Source organism: Emys orbicularis, chromosome 8 (genome assembly GCF_028017835.1).
Source record: "Emys orbicularis isolate rEmyOrb1 chromosome 8, rEmyOrb1.hap1, whole genome shotgun sequence".
Classification (NCBI taxonomy): Eukaryota; Metazoa; Chordata; order Testudines; family Emydidae; genus Emys; species Emys orbicularis.
This window is the reverse complement of record NC_088690.1, coordinates 94,867,449-94,886,522: the sequence shown is the minus strand read 5'-3', so window position 1 is coordinate 94,886,522 and position 19,074 is coordinate 94,867,449. Positions and strand designations below refer to the sequence as shown.

Sequence of the window (19,074 nt, the reverse complement as noted above, 5' to 3'; positions counted from 1 at the left end):
GATGTTAACACTGGACAGGGAGGGCCTGAAGAAAAGGATTTGTGGTCACAACTTGAACCATGGGGCCAAAGACATTTACAAAGAGACATTTGCCCTACATTGAGGGGAAAATGAAAATCTGGGTTCCTTCCCACTCTGAGTGGAACAGGTAGGCTGCCAACCCTCCAGGATTGTCCTGGTGTCTCCAGGAATTAGAGATTAATCTTTAATTAAAGATTATGTCATGTGATGAAATCTCCAGGAATTCGTCCAACCAAAGTTGGCAACCCTAGGAACAGGTAGCAAATCTCAGAAAAGATCATCTGATTTTCTTTGTGCGCTTTATTTTTTTTTTTCCTTTTGAGTTTTGTCTTTAGCTGCTTGCAAGCTAATGTAAACATGTTTGGATATGTGCGATTAAACTTTCAGTTAAAAAAACTGACGGCTACAAAGTGGGCAATACAACAGTAATGAGTTTGTGATTTAAGATAATTTTATCATAATTTTTTAAAATATATTTATATAAAATAACATGGATGGTCAAAATTGTTTAACAATAAAAGGATAGGTCAAAATAGAGTTCTTTTCACCAACATTGGCACACAATTAAAAAAGGAGCTCACGAGATTCTCCTCGAAGGGTATTCTACCTTCCTCGAATTATAATCCTTTATTAAAGTACACACGTTCTAAACCAGGGCTGAACTCTTGGATCTTGGCTCGCAATTCTGGCTCCAAGCGTGTTACGGACATGGAACTGAGCAAAAGAAAGATAGTAAAATGAGTACACAGAAAAATGCTGGGATCTAAAATAAAAAAGATGATGTATCTGCTCAAGGCTTTTTGGACTAGGAAAGGAGGTTCTGGATCTATTTTTTCCCCAATATGATGTTCTTAGATCAGAAGCAAAATAACTTTACTTGCTTGGAAATGAGATGTTCTGCCTATTCAAGAAATAGCTGCTGCTCTAGTATCTTGGACTTCAACCTTGATGGTTAGGTTCTCATGTAAATGTAGTGCTGGAAGATACAAACTATACCCTTTTATGAGACTTTCAAAAAATACTGTATTTGGCTGCTTTTGATGACTGTGTTATTTTATTCTGTTGAATCAAAGGAACTATTCTGTAGATGCAACATTTATTTTTCATTTGTAAAATGAATTCATCTGACAAGTCATGTAACAGCTGCAATTTCTTAAATACATTTTTAAAAAAAATTAATTTCCCTATAAAATTAGTGAGTCAACTCAGGACACATGAGGGTGAATTTCAAGAAGCACTGATCTGACTCAGGAATAGCACAGTGCTCACTACACTGACTTGCCAGTACAACTGTGTCAATCCAACTCAACATAGCCCTGCCGTGTTCCTTGCTATTGCAGCTCTTCAGCCTGTTCTTAGCCAGGAGGGCAAACAGTGTGTAATTGCATTGTTGGAATCAAGGGAGTTACACCAGTGTAAAAATTATGTAAGTGAGATGAGAATGAGACCTAGGGTTTCCAGAAGAGAAAAGCTAGTGAACTCACCCACTAACTTTGTTAACCAACTAACCTCCAGTTGCAACATTTAAATCACATTAAATATTTTTCCACTTGATGCAGTAATCATGACTTCCATTAATGACAAAAGGAAAGAATACATATCAGTGGAGTTTTTACACCAAGTTTACATAATTTATTGCATTTGAGCTGACCTTAATATTTAGTCTTCCCAGGCTCCTTTAGGATCTCATGGACAATGAATGTCAGCTCCATGTTTATTTTCAAACAAAGCTAATGGTTCTGAGACACATTAACATGGATGAGGCTCTTACCTGGGGACAATCTTATTACCCAAACTACAAATAAAGCACACACAGTTCAGGTGGCGTCCATTCAGTGCGAGTTTCCAAATGAAAATAAATGGGATCTCACCACTTTTTTCATACATTAAAATGACGCCACCACCGTAAGGCACAAAAATGTATCCTTTTGACATCATCTCCCCCTCTTTGAATCCCTCTACTGGCTCCTCACTGTGCTGTGTATCAAATCCAAGCTCCTTGTCCTGACATTCAAGGCCCCACATTATTCAACCCCAATCTGTATGTCCAACTGTTTCCTTTTTTTCCATTCACCCCATTCTCTCTGTTCCATCAATGATGCCCACTTTAACATCTCCTTTGCATCCCCTCCACTCCTGCTTCTGTATCTTCTTCAGAGCTGCCCTGCAACAGGAATGCCCTCTCAAACCCCAAGTCCTCCCCTTTCATTCAAATCCCTCCTAAAACTCATTTCTAACACCCAGCCTATCAGAAGTTAAACCCCGCTCCCCAACTAAACGGAACTATTAATATGCACACCTGCCTTACTGAGTAACTGTGGCAACTGTCTTTTCCTTCCTCCCTCATGTGTATGACCCACACTTGTCATATGTGAATTTAGATTGTATGCTCTTTGAGGCTGGGGGGAGGAATGCCTTGCATGCTTCTGGGCTCTCAACATTAAAAGAATAAAAAAACCCACATGTACCTTTTTTGAGGAAATAATGCACAGCACAGAGGTGTAGCAAACACCAAACTATAAAAGACAAAAATAAGATTACAATATTTAGGGTAGAATCGTACTTTTCTAAAAAACATTGCTAGACACACAAGTCAATCATTTTATTCTCTTTTCTTCTCAAGAACGGTAGGCCCCAATCCTGTGACATGAAGTCAATTCTCCACTGCCTTGCACCATGTGTAGTCATATACACCTATGCAGAGTGCAAAGAGGGCGCGAAGCACTATCACCCATATAAGGCAGTGAAAATCTGATTTGGTGACATTTCACACCCACTTTGCATAGATGTAAGTAATGCACAAGAGGTTAGGCAGTGAAGAATCAAGCCCCTTGTTGACTTCCATGTGAGTTGAGGGCATTCACAACATTACAGGAATAGGTTCTACATTATCACCTGTTTAGGCAGTGGTCAAAACAACTTATTTTAATCAGTTGTAGGCCTGAGCCACCACCCGCACCTCCTTCTGCCCCCTTTCTTTGCTGGTTATATCTACGTTTGTAATTTCTCCACGCTGATGGCTACCATAAAAGAAGCAATGGAAGCAAGAGATTCGTGATTCATTTTTAAAAAATGAATAGATAATACAATATAGAATGAGCAGATGTAAATGATATAATCTCGTTAACACCTCATCTCACAGAAGGAATGAATAGTTTCTGATGCTCATTGGCTTTACTGCCCAAAAACATACAGCCTTGATTTTTTAAAATATTTTCAAATTGTGCCTCTTTACATCTTCCAAGGAAGCTATAGTCACACCTGTTAAAAATAGTAGAGAAGAAACTCACTCACCAGATTCCAACTAATCCAACTTGAATGGGGGCACTCATCCACGGGAACCGCTGTGTTAAAAATAATTATTACATAGTGAATCAAGTGTGCTTTTCCCTCCCCACAGTTTTGGAGATTTCATGTACTCATAAGAGATGGACTGACAGCTGTTAAGAGCTAAACATGGTGCAGATATACTGTGCAAGTTCTCCCCACAGCTTTGCCAGCACATTTCAATCCTGACCTCTAACATTGCTAAATTTGAGGGCCTGGTCCCAAGTCATCTGAAGTCAGTGGAAAGATCCCCATTGACATCAATGTGTATTGGATCAGATCTGAATAAATCTCCACTAGGAACTAGATTAATAGATGGCTGACAACCCATTTTGCTCATGGCTGGATTCTGATTTGAGTCTAGGGGCCAGTTCCATGGTGAGACCACTTTGTGCTGCACTGACTTCAGAATGTAGCAGCAGCATCAGTGTCTGGCCCTGAGAGGATCAGCCCAGTGAAAAAAGAACCATATGGCAGAGTAGAGGCTCATATGCTGCCCACCTTCCTGCCATAAGGAATTTGGTCAAGACAGCCCTATGCTGTATTGAATCCTGGCTATTGTTTCAATCTGTTGTGCACCCTCAGGTTGATCTAACTTATGCCTGAGGACTTGCCAGCAGTGGCTTAAGGATCATGGGAGTGCCAAGGTAAGGTTTTGCACCAACCTCTCTCCTCACCCCTTGATTTGCTCTGTATGCTTCTCAGCTATCGCTGAGGTTCTGGCTCTAAATTCCTATGGATAAAACTAGTACTGTGCAACCGTGTGAGGGCCCCACTCCTTTTACAATTAAAGAAGAACATAAAATAGAAGCTGTGATTTGTTTAGCAAAGCAAAATAATTTTTTTTTATACAAATGTGATATTTATGGCTGGTTCATCTCTATTGCACTTTCTTTTGCAAATCTCATCAAATGTATTTGGAAAGAAGACAAAACTTTTATTGTAGGTCTTTAGATGATTTTTTAAAAAAATACTATGTTAGAATTTTAGTTGAAATTAAATACTAATGAAATAAAACCAAACATTTTAATGAAACTCTGCTGTGATGGGCTTTTTCATTACCATCAAACGAAGGTCTCTAAAAAGCATGAAACACACAATTGCTATCACAACAACATGTTGATTTGAAACAAAGCAGTTAATTAGTTAAGATTACACACTACAGTAGGTAAGTATAAAGACGATGTGTCTACAAGAAGCATTCCTCAAGCTGTAGGAAACTGGTGAACCAACAACAAAAGTGAATGTCAGTATTTTAAAGGGGAAAATGGAAGCAATAGGAAATGAAGGCAAAAAGGAATTTAAGAAAGTAAGTACGACAAGGTTGGTGCTAAAAGATCATAGCAGAAACAAAGAAGTGGGAAAACAATTCTGGAATTAGCTCTTTCCTCAGGGACAGAGAGAGAGGAAATAACATAGCAGATTGTGCCCTTCTTTGTTTGAGGCAGTCTGTAGTCCAGAAATGGCTGCAGGAGAGAACTGTCCAATTCATCAGTTACCTACAAAAGTAGACAACAGATGGAAAAAAGCAGCATCAAGGCGATAAAGGAGGATGAATTCAGTGGTGCCGCACTGTTCTGACATTCCACTAATGCATCTTCATCTGACCTTTGCCCCAGATAGATTGGTTCAAAAGGCTTTGGTTTCATACAGTGGGAGAGTTAATGACAAGAGATGGTGGGAATAGCATCACAGGAGCAGAAGTGCTCGGAGACTGTATGCTTATCACAGCTTGTGTACCAGCAGCAGAGGACTGTGGGATTGCTATCCTCTTTGTGGGAATGTTAGTCAGATTCCTTACTGTGAAAGGCTATGATCAAGGGGAGGATTATGGTTGAGAGATTCCAAGTATTGAACACTGAGGGAGTTGAGATAGTCTCATAATACAGAGGCATCAGGTCACTTGGGGTATATAAGACAGATCTGTGCTTTTATCACAGTAAAGCACAGTGGTATTCAGCCTTCTTCTGAGTAGGATATTACTCTGAAAAACACAGGTGTGTCTAACAGCCTAGGCAGCATCATTAGCATAAACTGGTTTGTTTAATGAAACGTTTTTTGTTTCATGACAGTAGGATGTAAAAAACGCCTGTTAGGCAGATAAAGTCCTGACCTTTATTTTCCAAGAATGCTGCTGGACAATGCTAATATTAAAAAGAGTAGGAGGAAGAAGCCAGCATTAAAGATCAGTTTTAAGAACAAATATCTGGAAGGGTGAAAAAAATCAAACCAAACAAGGAGGTATAAGTAAAATACACTTAACTAAAAACAAGTTAGAGGCATCAGACGTAGAATGTGCATCTGTCTGGAGAGAAAACAAAAACAAAGAAGCACAAGATAACAAAATAATTTGGTGAATACCAATTCTCTCATTGAACTCAGGAAGACAGTAGTTCTGAATGTATCAGGACTTAGCTTCCAGATGGTTTGTGTGGCAGGTGTTATTGTTGGATAGCGCACATAACGAGGTTGTAGAAATGACAATTAAATATGAAAACTTAGTATTTTAGTTATTGTTTCTATTCACTGTTAGTGCATAGTCACATTGGGAAAGATGGCAGATTCAAAAGTTCTTCTGTTTGCAATTAGATAAATAAATAACATTACTGGAAGCAGTTAAGGAATTAGAGGTATATGGAAGGAACTTGAATGTATCATAGGATAGTTCTTTGAAGAGCAGAACTATATGAGAGAAGACTGCAGAACAGGCTTTCTTTCTAATTAGGAAAAAAAGTTTGTAACGGTTGTTACAGTTGCAAACTAAGAAAATCTGAATAGATGGTTATATTACATGAAAGGGGAAAAAATACACAGGAATCAACCTGAAATGATGTGTAGCGCAACAGGAGAAAGTAGGATGGGAACTTGTATGAGAAATTATATGAATTTATGAACCACGTTAGAGTTGGTTTAAAAATCTCAAAGTTCAGGTGGCAACAGTGATTTTCAGAAGTTTGTATGGAAGAAGCATCCAAAGTGCCTCTAATGGAAGGGTTAGATGAGATGGAAGTGCACCTATAAACTCTGCATTTCTATGCTAATATAGTTTATGGCTCCTGCCACTGGCAGCAGCTATTGTGACTTGGTTTTCAGACATACATACCCAAGCATGAGTCAACAGAGATGATGAATATAAGTAATAATCATATAGTCATATGGCCTTTGTTTTTATTTCAAATATCAATGGAGTTTACCATGATACCATTAAAACTGTTAGACATGAAGAAACAGAAAACAGAAGATATTCTATGGTAGGATATAAAGAAATGAAGACTTGCTGATTGACACGCATTTGTTTATTTTCAGGCTTTTTGGTCTCAAAGGTATGTCTTCACTGTAATTAAAAACCGGCAGCTGGCCCATGCCATCTGACTTGGCCAAGGGGCTGTTTAACTGCAGTGTAGATGTTCAGGCTTGGGCTGGATCCCGGGCTCTAGGACTCTCTAAGGTGGGAGGGTCCCGGAGCTTGGTCTGCAGCCCGAGCCCAAACATCTACACCATGGTTAAACAGTCCCTTAGCCCGAGTTCTGCAAGCCCGAGTCAGCGGGCACAGGCCAGGTGCAGGTTTTTAATTGCTGTGTAGAGATACCCAAAAAGTTTTTACAGGCACATAAGAATTATTTTCTGGAATGCTGGTGTGCAAAGCAAAGACTGAGGTAAATGTGTTAGTAAAGCAGATTGTAGGTGGTGGTGTCACAATACTGCAGGTGGAATGGTGCTTCTGGAAACCTCAAGAGGACATGCACACGCTGCTAGTTAAAAAATGCAGCTCATTCCTTAATAGTTTTAGAACTAATCTACACCAAATGTTACCACTGACTAACTGCAGAGCAAGGTTTCACCTGAACTCACAGTCTGTGAGGCTGAGGGGAAGGAACAGGAGAGCATAAACGATCATGATGGTACCAAAGAACATTGAGTAGCCACTGAAGAAATCTCTCATGTATGCTGATCTGCAAAATTCACAACACCCTTATGTTGATTATACTGCACAATAAATATTTGAAGTTTGACTCCAAAGACACACTGATTCCTCCTTCACTCTTTTTGCCATAAATGTCATGTTTCTGCCATGCAAGTTGATATGACACATGACAATTCTTTCATGCCGGGCACATGTAAAACCATTTTTGCTCTAAATTTGCAACCCCTTGGATTTCAGAAAACAAATGTCCTTGCTCTTTAAGGACAGTAAATTTTCAGGTGCACTGCTGTAGTTATCATGCCTCAAGTAGTCTAAAGGTCAAAGGAAGTCCATGAATAGGAGGTAGGTCAAATCAATATATTATCTCATTTATACTAGGGAAAACATGATGTGTGTACATGGGAGCTTCACTCCTATCAGTTAGGAGAACCATGCAGTTTAAGTCTCCTATAGAGTAAAGATTTTCATCCCAAAATTCAACAGCTATATTCCCTGTTTTAGCACTGTGACGAACACAATTTTCTGAAGAAGTGAGCATTTCAGGAAAATGTAGTTTTCTAAATTTGGGGATAAAAGAAAATAAAAATTAAACAGTCTTAAAGAAATGCATATTTATACACAAGTGTGTGCGTGTGCATGTGCACACACAGTGTATATTTCAATAGTGTAGTTGTGAAATCTAAACTCAACATAAAGACTATGAAGAACAGAAATATAAGAAATAATTCCTCAGAGTCAACTAAACGTGTAATCTAAAAACCAGGGCCGGCTCCAGGCACCAGCCTACCAAGCATGTGCTTGGGGCGGCACCCAGGGGGGGGGCGGCGCTCAGGGTTGTTTTTTGTTTTAAACATACTGGGGCTGTTGGGGCGCCCGGCGGTGCTCCGGCCCGAGAGCGGGGCCGCGACTGGGCTCGCCGCCCTCCCCGCGGCGCTCCGGCCACCGGGGAGAGCGGAGCCGCAGTGGGCTCGCCGCCCTCCCCCGGTGCTCCAGCCGGCCGGGGAGAGCGGGGCCCCAGCCGGGCTTGCCGCCCTCCCCGCGGCGCTCTGGCTGGCTGGGGAGAGCGGGCCCACGGCCGGGCTCGCCGCCCTCCTCCCGGCGCTCCGGCCGGTCGGGGAGAGTGGGGCCCCAGCCGGGCTCACCTTCCTCCTCCGGGCGCTCCGGCCGGTCGGGGAGAGCGGGACCCCAGCCGGGCTCGCCGCCCTCCTCCCGGCGCTCCGGCCGGCCGGGGAGAGTGGGGCTGCGGCTGGGCTCGGCACCCTCCCCTGCCGCGCTCCCCGCCGGGGGGGCGGGGGGAGGCTTTTTTGCCTGGGGCGGCAAAAAAGCCAGAGCCGGCCCTGCTAAAAACTGATTACACTAAAAATATACCTTTCCCAGGCGTGTCGGTAAGTTTATACACAGTACTTCTTTTCTGCTTCTAACAGTAAGCATGCTCCTAACTCAACTTGTGTGTTTCCCAGACAAACATATGAGATTGTCCATAGCCACTCATGCAAAAGGAAGCCAGGGACATTAATGGGCAAAGAAATTCTACCTTTGTAACTAAGATACAGCCCTGGCTCAGGTCTCATGTGAAATCTGTATGATATTTTATTCACAATGTAGTATGTTATTACTGCTGATTACAACCTCATGCATACACACAGTGTAAAAGGTAAACCAAAAGACCTTAATAGATCAGTATTAGATTTATACTAACATAATATGAACAACTGGATAAGGACATCACACTACATTAGCTTAAATAAAATATGAGAAACATATCATACTTATTGAAACATGCACACCCAATATTTGGTTTACCCATAATTCTAATGGGTCATTTTCAAATCATATTTTTTTCCACTTCAAGATACTTTTTGACTGCAGCTAAGCGGAACCTCTCTTTATTGACCAAAACTTAAAAAATAAATTTAAAATGATTTGCATTGTATTTGTAACAAATTCAATGTTTACAAGTATTCCACTGAAACAAGCAAATCTTGCTGAACAGAGAAGAATTGCATATTTTAGAATTTTTTTTTAAAACATAGTTATTGTATTTTATAATTTGGTAGGCTCATTCATTTTTTGGGTGGGTGGGAGCAGAGGGAAGGCAGGTGACACTAACATCATTCGAAAACAGATCGCAATCTGTGTGCAGCCCATTGTGTTAGCTGATTCAGATAAATGTTCCCTAGATTTTAACCAAAATATCATATACACATACATGATGCTATGCAGAGTAATCTACTCATTCCTTTCATAAAACTTTTATTTAGACAGTGCCGAGGTGAAGGACAGGGACTGTTCAAATGAATTATTTATATAATTCACGATACTTCGATAGCACCTCTGATCAGAGCGATATATGAAAGCACTCTGCCAACCTTAAGCAAGCATAACACCCTATTATTTCTGCTTTACAGATGGGGAAACTGAAGCACAGGCAAGTTAAAGAGCTAGATTCTATTTGGTGCTGAGCAACTCATTTGATGTACTTAAGCACATGCCTAAGACCCACTGACTTCAATGGGGCTTCTGGACGTGCTTAACGTAAAGCATGTTCTGAACTGTGTTCGTGAACTGGAGCTTAGCTCCCTCAACTCCCATTGTCTTCAACGGTAGTTGAGGGGACTGAATATCTTTAAGGAGCTGCTCAGGTCCTCACAGGATTGAGCCCTAAATGACATGACAAGAGTCAGAAATTCTTGACTGGCAGACCAACCTTTAACCATTAGACAGCATTTCCGAACTATTCAGTAAAAGATTTAATAATGTAATTGGCAAAACTACATAACTGAAAATATTCCAAATGTTTCTTTATGCATATTCAGAAACAAAAATTTTCCTTTTCTAGGGAATATAATAGTTAGCGGTCAGATCATAGAATCACAGAAGAAGATTAGGGTTGGAAGAGACCTCAGGAGGTCATCTAGTCCAACCCCCTGCTCAAAGCAGGACCAACCCCAACTATATCATCCCAGCCAGGGCTTTGTCAAGCCGGGACTTAAAAACCTCTAAGGATGGAGATTCCACCACGTGCCTAGGTAACCCATTCCAGTGCAGATGTAGACTAACTTTATGTTTCTGTGTGTATTTGTGGTTAAGTAACATAAACAATGTTTTATGAAAACACAAATATTATTGAAAATATAACATTGTAATCTTTCTTCATGTAACATTTACTTAATACTCTGTATATGAAATACATGTGACTATGTCCTATATGCATATATTTAGCAACAGAGGCTTACCTTTAAAAAGGCTTTTTTTTCCAAAGTATTCATTATAAAGGGAGGAATAGCTGAAAGTGAGAGAATAAAAAACAAAACACAACAAATGCTTAAATCTTTGCAAACAACATATAGTTTTCCATAAACCTTTTTGCAGCAGTTTAGAACAGTAGTTGGAAATCTTATGCCACCTTTAGAATCTGGAATACTTTTCTGTGACTTCTTGAAGTGTGAACAATGACATCCAAATAGCTTAATTATGACAGTTTCAATATTTACACATATCTCTATCAATGTGTGCAAGCATTTTGCTTGGACAATTCAGTCTATTGTAAATTTTCCTCATTCTGGAGCAGACTCATCTTCTCCTCGTTTTCCCCCAGTGCTCCTTTCCCATTGTGTAGGCTGTTCTAGTGGCATCTGCACTTTCCCCACAACTCCAGGTCAAAAAGAGCAGCTGACTTTCAGTAAGCTGAAAGCATTGGTTAGTAGGACCCATTAACAGCAGTAAGGAGGTGATACACCATAAACAACCATTGTCTCCTTGTACCTCTTGGCTTTTACCAGCCTGCACACAAATTTTAACATTCACATCCATTGTGAGATTACATTATCAAGGTATTAGCCTAAATTAGTGTAATACTAAGCACAGAAAAAACTATTTCCCATACAGTAGAATCATCTTAAGTGAGACATCTCAATGGATGACCTATCATCCTAATTAAGCACCTGCCTTGAGTAAAAGGAGGACACTTTAAAGCAGCCAGTTAAGACTTTAAATGAACTGAGTACCATAATGAAGATTTCACTGCTTTTCATTTTGATTTGACTTCCCTTTTCCTGCTCCCCTCTGCCCTTCACAACCTCTCCTTATCTTTATTTGACAACTTGTCTTCTAACACATTGGAATGGAAAATTTCTCACCTATTTAAAATATGGTTAAGCACTCAACAACCTGGCACTGGTTAAATATGTCCAGACTTGTAGCTAATTCTGTTCCATTTGAGTAGAAGTTACCACCACTCGCTGACAGCAGCCTAAGAACCATATTCTCAGAAGTATTTAGGCAACTAGTTTCTATCGATTTCAACAGCAGTTAGGCAGCTAAATACCTTTGAAGATTTGGGCCTAAGGCCCTGTCTACACTACCACTTATGTCAGTGAAACTTATGTGAAAAAAACACCCCCCTGAGAGACATACGTTTTGTCGCCGTAAGCTTCTCCCGCCGACGTAGCTACCGCCGCTTGTTGAGGTAGTTTTACGATGTCAACGGGAGAGCTCTCACCCGTCGGCATAGAGTGGCTACACAAGCCATCTTACAGCGGCGCAGGTGCATCGGTACAGCTGTGCCGCTGTAAGATCCCTAGTGTAGCCATGGCCTAAATCTCTTCCTGGGGAATCATTCCAATAAATTCTGTTCCATTTAAGAGGAACACATAGCATGGTTCCTCCTGGAATGTCTCTACAACCATAGCAGGGTTTGATCTATTAGAGAAACATTTACATAGAATTCAGCATCTCTCTAGCTGTTTATTCTAACAACTGTAGGACAATCATTATGTTTGACTAAAGTTATACTAACCCATGCCAGGGGCAGCCATGAGAATCCTTGAGACAACCACCTGAGTAATGGCCTGCTGAGCAGCTTTGGCTGATTCACCTAACCTGTTCCCATTTTCGTCTGTAACAGGGATACCAAATTTGAGTTCCCTGTTGAATAAAAAAAAAAAGAGTTTAATAACAATTAGTGGCACTCATTTTTATCCTTTTTTGTCATCTGATCCTAAATGATTTTTCCTCCTTTAACTATGTCAAATTGAAAAAATACTTCCAAGCAAGTGACATAGGCCATGTGTACACTGCTTTCGTTGTTAAAACTTTTGTTGTTCAGGGGTGTGAAACCTCCCCCCCCCTCCCCCGAACGATAAAAGTTTTGACGATGGAAAGCGCCAATAGGGACAGCGCTCTCCCGGTGACAAAGCTACCGCCCCTCATTCAGAGTGGTTTTATTCTGTCGCCGGGAGAGCTCTCTCCTGGCAACAAAGAACGGCTACACTGTGCACTGTACAACAGTGTGGCTGCAGCGGCACAACCACGCTGTTGTAAGGTGCGCAGTGTAGACACAGCCTTAATATTTTATGAACTTTAAGTGAATACTTTAAAGAGCTTTTAAAAAATAACTCCTTTGGTGCCAAACAAAAATATTTCTTTTGTAATCTTGTAGGCCAAATATAGGGATTTTTTTTGCTGTGGATAGGGGGAGGGGGGGTTAAACACACTAAAGAGTACTTCTCTACACAACGCACAGTCAACAAAAAAGAATTAGATATATTCATGGAGGACAGGTCCATCAATGGCTATTAGCCAAGATGGTCAGGGATAAAAACCCATGCTCTGGGTGTCCCTAAACCTCTAACTGCCAGAAGGTGGGACTGGATGATGGGATGAATCACTTGATAAATTGCCTTGTTCTGTTAATTCCCTCTGGAACCATCTGGCACTGGCTACAGTTGGAAGACAGGATTCTGGGCTAGATGGACCATTGGCCTGACCCATTGTGGCCATTCTTATAAGACTCTATATGTCAGGACTTGAAGGACAGGTACTTGGCTTTTGAGATCCAAGAGCAAAGATCTAATGGGATACTTATCTTAGGAGAACAAAGATGTTCTATTTTATACTTGTGGTATTTAATCAAATGCCTTTAAAACCTAAAAAAGACTGCCCTTGAAATGCCAAGGGCATTTTGCAACTTGCGAAAGTTTTTCTTTGCAACTTTGCGAACAGGGGCTGCTAACAGGGAGTTTCGCAAGGGAGTTCTCCAGGTGAAGGAGGAGCTAATACAGCATCTGTGGGGTAAGTGACTGTCTGTAGTGTGTGTTTGTTTGTGTTAGGGGGTTACTTGCTGTGTGCTGAGCTTGTGTTTGTTTGTTTGGTTGTTTGAGGGACCGTGTGCTCTGGCTGGCAGTTGGAGGCAGGTTTGAAAGCTCGAAGCCTCTGGTAATTGGCTGAGCCTTAATCAGTGGGCGGGGCATTCACTCAGGCCAGGGCTTTATAAAGCCGCGCACAAGCGACCAGGGGCTGCTAACAGGGAGTTTCGCAAGGGAGTTCTCCAGGTGAAGGAGGAGCTAATACAGCATCTGTGGGGTAAGTGACTGTCTGTAGTGTGTGTTTGTTTGTGTTAGGGGGTTACTTGCTGTGTGCTGAGCTTGTGTTTGTTTGTTTGGTTGTTTGAGGGACCGTGTGCTCTGGCTGGCAGTTGGAGGCAGGTTTGAAAGCTCGAAGCCTCTGGTAATTGGCTGAGCCTTAATCAGTGGGCGGGGCATTCACTCAGGCCAGGGCTTTATAAAGCCGCGCACAAGCGACCAGGGGCTGCTAACAGGGAGTTTCGCAAGGGAGTTCTCCAGGTGAAGGAGGAGCTAATACAGCATCTGTGGGGTAAGTGACTGTCTGTAGTGTGTGTTTGTTTGTGTTAGGGGGTTACTTGCTGTGTGCTGAGCTTGTGTTTGTTTGTTTGGTTGTTTGAGGGACCGTGTGCTCTGGCTGGCAGTTGGAGGCAGGTTTGAAAGCTCGAAGCCTCTGGTAATTGGCTGATCCTTAATCAGTGGGCGGGGCATTCACTCAGGCCAGGGCTTTATAAAGCCGCGCACAAGCGACCAGGGGCTGCTAACAGGGAGTTTCGCAAGGGAGTTCTCCAGGTGAAGGAGGAGCTAATACAGCATCTGTGGGGTAAGTGACTGTCTGTAGTGTGTGTTTGTTTGTGTTAGGGGGTTACTTGCTGTGTGCTGAGCTTGTGTTTGTTTGTTTGGTTGTTTGAGGGACCGTGTGCTCTGGCTGGCAGTTGGAGGCAGGTTTGAAAGCTCGAAGCCTCTGGTAATTGGCTGAGCCTTAATCAGTGGGCGGGGCATTCACTCAGGCCAGGGCTTTATAAAGCCGCGCACAAGCGACCAGGGGCTGCTAACAGGGAGTTTCGCAAGGGAGTTCTCCAGGTGAAGGAGGAGCTAATACAGCATCTGTGGGGTAAGTGACTGTCTGTAGTGTGTGTTTGTTTGTGTTAGGGGGTTACTTGCTGTGTGCTGAGCTTGTGTTTGTTTGTTTGGTTGTTTGAGGGACCGTGTGCTCTGGCTGGCAGTTGGAGGCAGGTTTGAAAGCTCGAAGCCTCTGGTAATTGGCTGAGCCTTAATCAGTGGGCGGGGCATTCACTCAGGCCAGGGCTTTATAAAGCCGCGCACAAGCGACCAGGGGCTGCTAACAGGGAGTTTCGCAAGGGAGTTCTCCAGGTGAAGGAGGAGCTAATACAGCATCTGTGGGGTAAGTGACTGTCTGTAGTGTGTGTTTGTTTGTGTTAGGGGGTTACTTGCTGTGTGCTGAGCTTGTGTTTGTTTGTTTGGTTGTTTGAGGGACCGTGTGCTCTGGCTGGCAGTTGGAGGCAGGTTTGAAAGCTCGAAGCCTCTGGTAATTGGCTGAGCCTTAATCAGTGGGCGGGGCATTCACTCAGGCCAGGGCTTTATAAAGCCGCGCACAAGCGACCAGGGGCTGCTAACAGGGAGTTTCGCAAGGGAGTTCTCCAGGTGAAGGAGGAGCTAATACAGCATCTGTGGGGTAAGTGACTGTCTGTAGTGTGTGTTTGTTTGTGTTAGGGGGTTACTTGCTGTGTGCTGAGCTTGTGTTTGTTTGTTTGGTTGTTTGAGGGACCGTGTGCTCTGGCTGGCAGTTGGAGGCAGGTTTGAAAGCTCGAAGCCTCTGGTAATTGGCTGATCCTTAATCAGTGGGCGGGGCATTCACTCAGGCCAGGGCTTTATAAAGCCGCGCACAAGCGACCAGGGGCTGCTAACAGGGAGTTTCGCAAGGGAGTTCTCCAGGTGAAGGAGGAGCTAATACAGCATCTGTGGGGTAAGTGACTGTCTGTAGTGTGTGTTTGTTTGTGTTAGGGGGTTACTTGCTGTGTGCTGAGCTTGTGTTTGTTTGTTTGGTTGTTTGAGGGACCGTGTGCTCTGGCTGGCAGTTGGAGGCAGGTTTGAAAGCTCGAAGCCTCTGGTAATTGGCTGAGCCTTAATCAGTGGGCGGGGCATTCACTCAGGCCAGGGCTTTATAAAGCCGCGCACAAGCGACCAGGGGCTGCTAACAGGGAGTTTCGCAAGGGAGTTCTCCAGGTGAAGGAGGAGCTAATACAGCATCTGTGGGGTAAGTGACTGTCTGTAGTGTGTGTTTGTTTGTGTTAGGGGGTTACTTGCTGTGTGCTGAGCTTGTGTTTGTTTGTTTGGTTGTTTGAGGGACCGTGTGCTCTGGCTGGCAGTTGGAGGCAGGTTTGAAAGCTCGAAGCCTCTGGTAATTGGCTGAGCCTTAATCAGTGGGCGGGGCATTCACTCAGGCCAGGGCTTTATAAAGCCGCGCACAAGCGACCAGGGGCTGCTAACAGGGAGTTTCGCAAGGGAGTTCTCCAGGTGAAGGAGGAGCTAATACAGCATCTGTGGGGTAAGTGACTGTCTGTAGTGTGTGTTTGTTTGTGTTAGGGGGTTACTTGCTGTGTGCTGAGCTTGTGTTTGTTTGTTTGGTTGTTTGAGGGACCGTGTGCTCTGGCTGGCAGTTGGAGGCAGGTTTGAAAGCTCGAAGCCTCTGGTAATTGGCTGAGCCTTAATCAGTGGGCGGGGCATTCACTCAGGCCAGAGCTTTATAAAGCCGCGCACAAGCGACCAGGGAGCTTTGCGAACAGGGGCTGCTAACAGGGAGTTTCGCAAGGGAGTTTCGAAGGGGAGTGGGAAGGGAGTGCGAGTCCCTCACCAGCCGTAACCCCATCCCCGTGGCCCCCCCCTAAAAACCTATAAACCAAACCACATTCCAAAACTCCCTTCTGTAAACCACCCTTTCACTAACTAGGATACAATGCAGGCAGAAGCCCAGCAGCAGAGTGGGGGCTATCCAGTTTATTGCGCCGACTGTTGCATGTATGATTACCTGCCCTGTGGGCGGGTGGCGTATGTGTGCAGTCGGTGCAAGGAGCTCCTGGCCCTCAGAGACCATGTACGGACTTTGGAGGCCAGGGTGGCGGAACTGGAGGAGCTGAGAGAGGCAGAGAGGTATGTTGATGAGGCTTTCCGGGACACTGTAGAATTGTCCCACCTCCGCTTAGACAGCACCTGTGCTGTTAAGGAGGAAGAAGGGCCCAGGGAAGTAGAGCAGTCAATGGGAGCAGAGGGAAACTTTCCCGTAGTTGGGACCCTCCTTCCAGATGGTTCTGGGGTTGCCTCTCGCACTGAGGTTGCCTCTCCGGGGGAGGGAACTCCAGTTTCTAGGAAAAGGCAGGTGTTAGTAATGGGAGATTCGATTATTAGAAATGTAGATAGCTGGGTCTGTGATGACCGGGAGAACCGTATGGTGACTTGCCTGCCTGGTGCGAAGGTTGCGGATCTCTCGAGGCATCTAGATAGACTTATGTGTAGTGCTGGGGAGGAGCCGGTGGTCGTGGTACATGTAGGTACCAATGACATAGGGAAGGGTAGGAGAGATGTCCTGGAAGCCAAATTTAGGCTGCTAGGGAAGAGACTGAAATCCAGGACCTCTATGGTGGCATTTTCAGAAATGCTCCCAGTTCCACGCGCAGGGCCAGGTAGGCAGGCAGAGCTTCAGAGTCTCAATGCGTGGATGAGACGATGGTGTAGAGAGGAGGGGTTCACGTTCATTAGGAACTGGGGAAACTTCTGGGATGGGAGGAGCCTATACAGGAGAGATGGGCTCCACCTAAACCAAAGTGGAACCAGACTGCTGGCACTAAACATTAAAAAGGTTGTAGAGCAGTTTTTAAACTAGGAGATGGGGGAAAGCCGACTGCTGCAGAGGAGCGTGTGGATCGGACACAGACTTCCCTTAGGGGAGAGTCTGATGATAGAGAATCTCCAGGTTATAGTCAGGAGCAGAGGACTGAAAAGTATAATGTAAGGGCCGGATCAGATGATAAACAGCCACATAAAAAAGAATCTGGCACATCAGAAAAAGACAGGCTAATAAACAGGGACAAGTTTTTAAAGTGCTTGTACACAAATGCCAGAAGTCTAAATAATAAGATGGGTGAACTAGAGTGCCTTGTGATAAAGGAGGATATAGATATAATAGGCATCACAGAAACCTGGTGGACTGAGAGCAATCAATGGGACACAATCATTCCGGGGTACAAAATATATCGGAAGGACAGAACAGGCTGTGCAGGGGGAGGAGTGGCACTATATGTTAAAGAAAGTGTAGATTCAAATGAAGTAAAAATCTTAAGCAAATCCACAGGTTCCATAGAGTCTCTATGGATAGAAATTTCATGCTCTAGTAAAAATATAACATTAGGGATCTATTATCAACCACCTGACCAGGACAGTAATAGTGATGATGAAATGCTAAGGGAAATTAGAGAGGCTATCAAAATTAAGAACCCAATAATAGTGGGGGATTTCAATTATCCCCATATTGACTGGGAACATTTCACTTCAGGACGAAATGCAGAGATAAAATTTCTTGATACTTTAAATGACTGCTTCATGGAGCAGCTGGTACGGGAACCCACAAGGGGAGAGGCGACTCTAGATTTAATCCTGAGTGGAGCGCAGGAGCTGGTCCAAGAGGTAACTATAGCGGGACCGCTTGGAAATAGTGACCATAATACAATAGCATTCAACATCCCTGTGGTGGGAAGAACACCTCAACTGCCCAACACTGTGGCCTTTAATTTCAAAAGGGGGAACTATACAAAAATGAGGGGGTTAGTTAGACAAAAGTTAAAAGGTTCAGTGACTAAAGTGAAATCCCTGCAAGTTGCGTGGGCCCTTTTTAAAGACACCATAATAGAGGCTCAACTTCAATGTATACCCCAAATTAAGAAAAACAGTAAAAGAACTAAAAAAGAGCCACCGTGGCTTAACAACCATGTAAAAGAAGCAGTGAGAGATAAAAAGACTTCCTTTAAAAAGTGGAAGTCAAATCCTAGTGAGGCAAATAGAAAGGAGCACAAACACTGCCAACTTAAGTGCAAGAGTGTAATAAGAAAAGCCAAAGAGGAGTTTGAAGAACGGCTAGCCAAAAACTCCAAAGGTAATAACAAAATGTTTTTTAAGTACATCAGAAGCAGGAACCCTGCTAAACAACCAGTGGGGCCCCTTGACGATGAAAATACAAAAGGAGCGCTTAAAGATGATAAAGTCATTGCGGAGAAACTAAATGGATTCTTTGCTTCAGTCTTCACGGCTGAGGATGTTAGGGAGATTCCCAAACCTGAGCTGGCTTTTGTAGGTGACAAATCTGAGGAACTGTCACAGATTGAAGTATCACTAGAGGAGGTTTTGGAATTAATTGATAAACTCAACATTAACAAGTCACCGGGACCAGATGGCATTCACCCAAGAGTTCTGAAAGAACTCAAATGTGAAGTTGCGGAACTATTAACTAAGGTTTGTAACCTGTCCTTTAAATCGGCTTCCGTACCCAATGACTGGAAGTTAGCTAATGTAACGCCAATATTTAAAAAGGGCTCTAGGGGTGATCCCGGCAATTACAGACCGGTAAGTCTAACGTCGGCAAATTAGTTGAAACAATAGTAAAGAACA

General features: G+C 43.2%; 1 protein-coding gene across 1 annotated transcript in view; it reads right to left on the bottom strand.

Moving 5' to 3' along the window:
- Positions 1-638: 638 nt before the first annotated feature.
- Positions 639-19,074, bottom strand: part of SFXN1 (sideroflexin 1) — a 41,706-nt gene continuing 23,270 nt past the window's right edge. Inside the window, exons 7-11 of the mRNA XM_065409490.1 lie at positions 12,072-12,199; positions 10,510-10,559; positions 3,316-3,365; positions 2,490-2,537; positions 639-735 (exon numbers count right to left, since the gene is read on the bottom strand). Coding sequence (XP_065265562.1) covers positions 639-735; positions 2,490-2,537; positions 3,316-3,365; positions 10,510-10,559; positions 12,072-12,199 — 373 coding nt within the window. The remainder of the gene's footprint in view (positions 736-2,489; positions 2,538-3,315; positions 3,366-10,509; positions 10,560-12,071; positions 12,200-19,074) is intronic.